Source organism: Palaemon carinicauda, unplaced genomic scaffold (genome assembly GCF_036898095.1).
Source record: "Palaemon carinicauda isolate YSFRI2023 unplaced genomic scaffold, ASM3689809v2 scaffold2614, whole genome shotgun sequence".
In the NCBI taxonomy this organism is placed as follows: Eukaryota; Metazoa; Arthropoda; class Malacostraca; order Decapoda; family Palaemonidae; genus Palaemon; species Palaemon carinicauda.
In genome coordinates, this window is record NW_027170263.1 from 7,501 (window position 1) to 12,500 (window position 5,000).

General features: G+C 32.1%; 1 protein-coding gene across 1 annotated transcript in view; it reads left to right on the forward strand.

The window, feature by feature from the left end:
• Positions 1–4,928: 4,928 nt before the first annotated feature.
• The window catches only part of LOC137636260 (KRAB-A domain-containing protein 2-like), an 833-nt gene continuing 761 nt past the window's right edge, over positions 4,929–5,000 (forward strand). Inside the window, exon 1 of the mRNA XM_068368696.1 lies at positions 4,929–5,000. This exon is cut by the window's right edge and continues 287 nt beyond it. Within this exon, the coding sequence (XP_068224797.1) occupies positions 4,929–5,000 (72 nt within the window).

The window sequence follows — 5,000 nt, forward strand, 5'->3', positions numbered from 1 at the left end:
AATCTGCACTCTTTGGTGTAGATGCAACAGTTCCTCCTTTACTTAAACCAAATGGCTCAGTCACTCACTGTCCAAAGGAAAAGGCAACCCTTTTGGCTGATGTTTTTGACAGTAAACAGAGTAATGAAAAAACTTGAACTTCCTCATTCCTGTTTTCCTGAGGCTAAACTAACTAGTTTAGCTTTTCGATCTCGTGAGATTAAAGCTCTGTTGATGGACCTTGATGCTTATGGAGGTTGTAGACCCAAATGGTATTTTTCCTTTGTTTTTTATAAAGACAGCAGATTTCTTAGCTCCAAAGTTATCTGTTATTTTGCGGAAGTTAGCAAGAAGAGGAGCTTTTTAGCACTAGTTGGAGAATTGGTAATGTTACTCCTCTATGTAAATGTGTTTGTGGTAGCTCAAGTCCCACTGATTACCGCCCAATTTCCATAACTCCCATATTATCTAAAGTTTTTTGAACGTCTTCTGGCAAAACGTCTTAATAGGTTTGCTGAAGGTAATCATCTACTCCCTAGTTTGCAATTTGGTTTTCGTAAATGCCTTGGAGCATGTGATGCCCTTCTTACAATCTCCAATGCTGTACAGAAATCCCTTGATTATGGTCGGGAAGTTCGTGTGATTGGCCTTGATTTTAGTGCTGCCTTTGACCGTGTTAATCACGAGGCCCTTGTTTTCAAACTGAAACAGTTTGGAGTGGGTGGGTCGTTTCTTAGCATTATTACTGATTTTTTAAGTAATAGATCTCAAAGAGTTATTGTTGATGGGCACCATAGTGATTATAGGAATGTAATATCCGGTGTTCCACAGGGTAGTGTTTCTTGGCCCATTACTTTTCATACTATATACACATGACACGTGGTTTGGCCTAGAAAACAAGCTTGTTGCATATGCAGATGATGCTACTCTCTTTGCATCAATTCCATCCCCTGAATGTAGATCTAGGGTTGGTGAATCCCTTAATAGACATTTAGTTAAAATTAGTGCATGGTGCAAATTATGGGGTATGAAGTTGAATCCTAACAAAACTCAAAGTATGATTGTAAGTAGGTCAAGGACGGTGGTTCCTCAACATCCGGATCTCAGTATTGATAATGTTTCTTTAAATATGTATGACTCTTCCAAATTTTAGGTGTGATTCTCGACAGTAAATTTACTTTTGAGAAACATATAAGGTCTGTGTCTTCTTCAATTTCACAAAAAATAGGCTTATTGAGAAAGTCTTTCAAGATTTTCGGTGATCAATCTATTCTGAAAAAGTGTTTTAATTCTTTCATTCTACCTTGTTTTTGAGTATTGTTCTCCTGTCTGGTCTTCAGCTGCTGATTCTCATCTTAATTTGCTGGACAGAAACTTACGGTCTATTAAATTTCTTATTCCTGATCGAGATATTAATATCTGGCACCGTCGTTCAATTAGTTCATTATGTATGTTGCATAAGATTTTTCACAACTCTGACCATCCTTTACATTCAGATCTCCCTGGACAATTCTATCCTGTTCGTAATACTAGGCAGGCAGTTAATTCTAATAGCCAGGCCTTTCTCCATCACGAGGCTCAATACTACGCAGTACTCTAGAAGTTTCATTCCAGCTTTGACCAAGTTGTGGAATGATCTTACTAATCGGGTGTTGAATCAGTAGAACTTCAAAAGTTCAAAGTTGGAGCAAATGCTTTTTTGGTGACCAGGCGGACATAGTCTTTTTATAGTTTATTTATGACATATTTGTTTTTGATGTTGTTGATAGTTTATTATATGACATGTCTGTTTTGACGTTGTTTCTTATTTAGAATGATTTAGTGTTAATTTGTTCTCTTCATTTATTTATTTCCTTATTTCCTTTCCTCACTGGGCTATTTTTCCCTTTTGGAGCCCCTGGGCTTATAGCATCTTGCTTTTCCAACTAGGGTTGTAGCTTGGATAATAATAATAATAATAATAATAATAATAATAATAATAATAATAATAATTGCAAAGATCCAGGGAAGAAAGAGAAGACGATGGATTGATGAGCTAAGGAAATCTGTTGGTAATAGAATGGCATAGTAAGACCATAAACAGACACGAGTGGAGGACATATACGAGGCTGGTCTCCTAGTAAAAATTGGAGAGAGAGAGAGAGAGAGAGAGAGAGAGAGAGAGAGAGAGAGAGAGAGAGGTAAATGTGTGTAATCTAGTTAAATGGTAATTCAAAGCGATATACGGTATATGAATGTTCAGTCAACTGCTAAATAAATTGAGAAAATTAAACTTTTACTTCAAAGGAAAATTTTTCCCAATAATGCAATTTTCCTCAAATGTTTTCAGCATTTTAACGCCATTATAGATACGGCCCTTTTAGATTTCAGCTGCACCCGGTATATATACATAGATTATAATGGGATTGCATATATTATATATATATACATAAATATTATATATATATATATATATATGTGTGTGTGTGTGTGTGGAAACATTTTCACACGAACACACACGCACACACACATACACACATATATATATATATATATATATATAGTTATATTATATATATATATATATATATAATTTATATACTATTATATATATTATATTATATATATGTAAATATATATATATATATATATATTATCTATATATTTATAAACATATATATAGATATTGGCTGTAAATTACCATAGATGTATAATTATATATATTTGTACATACAAAATATATATCAATATATATACACGCATACATATGTGTATACAATTACATACACATACATATTTTTTTATTCATAGTGATATGTATTATATGTAGATCAATAGATATGCATAAATATATATGGAATTATATACACACACACACACACACACACAACATATATATATATACTATATATATATACACACACACACACACACATATATATATATATTATATATATATATCATGGATCTGTGTCTGAGAACCAAAATTATAATGCATTATATATTATGGCTGGCATGATACACAACCTCTTGAGTTCAAAACTTACCTGTTTGTTTTTACATAAATCTGTTAATCTTGAAATATCAATACCCGAGCTCAGAAAAAGGTTATATAACTCCCACACAGCAATATATGTAAACACTGAATATCCAAAGGTTTCTTAAATGCACTCAAAACCAAAAGTGGATAATTATTATTAAGAATAATTCAAAACCAACGGGTGAGTACTGTGATAAACACTGGAGATTAAAATAATACACTCTTTACGAACTGTTATCTATAATAATTACAACACTTTGGAGGAATTTAAATGAAAAAATAAATAAATTACTCAAAATATTAAGTCCGAACAAAACTTAGATTAAGACCAAAAATATTACGCTCTGAAAATTATAAATCACTTGACTTGAAATTAAATCTGAATAAAACCTCAGACTAAGACAAAAGAAATAATTACACTCTAATGCTTAAACTCTTAAAGAAGTTATATGAAGTAACTGATAAACTTATTAACTTCCCGTACTTTCATAAAATCTTATTGGGCCAGTTACAAAGATTTACACAATGGCAACACTCACCCCATCATAATGAATTTAAAATCACCTTTATTGTCTTTCGTATCTTTTCAACATATGATTACGTTGGGCACACAATCACTTTGGTGAGGACACATAATAGGTACTAAAAGAGAGAGGATGTATAATTGGCTCTTTCACAGGATAGCTGTTTCACTTCTGTCCCTAAGCATCCCTGTGGGGCTTATATATGGACTTAGTTACTTCCTGAATATTCTACATCCTAGATCTGGAAGCTTGGGGTTGGCCCAAGAGTGACACCAGAGTTACAAACAATCCCATATCAAACAGGAGAGTCAACCTTGCGCATGGCAACTCTCTCTCTCAGCTGGCTCGGCCCACCTAACATTCTTGGAAATAAAAAAAAAAAAAAAAGATAAAATGTCACACTGGAGTTTTCGAGAACCTTTCAAAACATGTGGCAAATATAAGAATTCATGTTTTGTCACAAAACATTACGTAATACCTCATTAAAATTAAAAAAGATATTTGCATAAACCACTGGTCAAATCTTGTATTGAACATATAACACTCTTAATCAACTTGCGTAATACTTTGTAACAAAATACGTGATATATTAAGTTATTTCTTAAAAAATAACGTAAATATACATAACCTGACTTGAAGGAAGAATACAAATAAATTAACAGCGAAAGTCTTACGTAATTTACATATCGGACTTATACCTACATGAAAGGAACTCGCCTTAGGAGCTGGTTATTTACCATATATACCCAAATGAAATATATAAATGAAATACATTAGTCAATTATTTCCTCTACACTAGACCAACTTCTTGAGTATATATATATATATATATATATATTATACATAATATATATATATATATATATATAGATAGATAGATAGATAAATAGATATATAAGTATATATATATATATATATATATATGTATATATATATATATATATATAGATAGATAGATAGATAGATAGATAGATAGATATATATATATATATATATATATATGTTACAGTCAAACTCCGAAATCAGTTATTTCGTGAAATGACTAAAACTGTCAGTCCTTACATGTAATGCCTGTAGGGGTTAGTACGTTCATGAAATGACTGATAATTCTAGTCATTTTTGAAATGACTGATTTATTGTAATTTTTGTTACACCATATGCTGTTATACTTTAGGCAAAGTGTGAATTAGTATTTTAACTCGTTTCTGCTATCTGCGAAATAACTCCAGCCACGAATATTAATTGTCATTTTTGTAGCACAATATGGCTGTTATACCTTAGGCAAAGTGTGAATTCGTATTTTGACTCGGTTCCGATATCTACGAAACAACTCCGGCCACGAATATAGTACACATTACTCTCGCCTCCCTTACTACAAGATCAGTTTATTCTAGTACCTTGACAAGATGTCTGAGAGCATAGAGTTAAGATTTCGTGAAGAGGTATTATCTAGGTATGAGAAGTGTTCCAAGTATCTC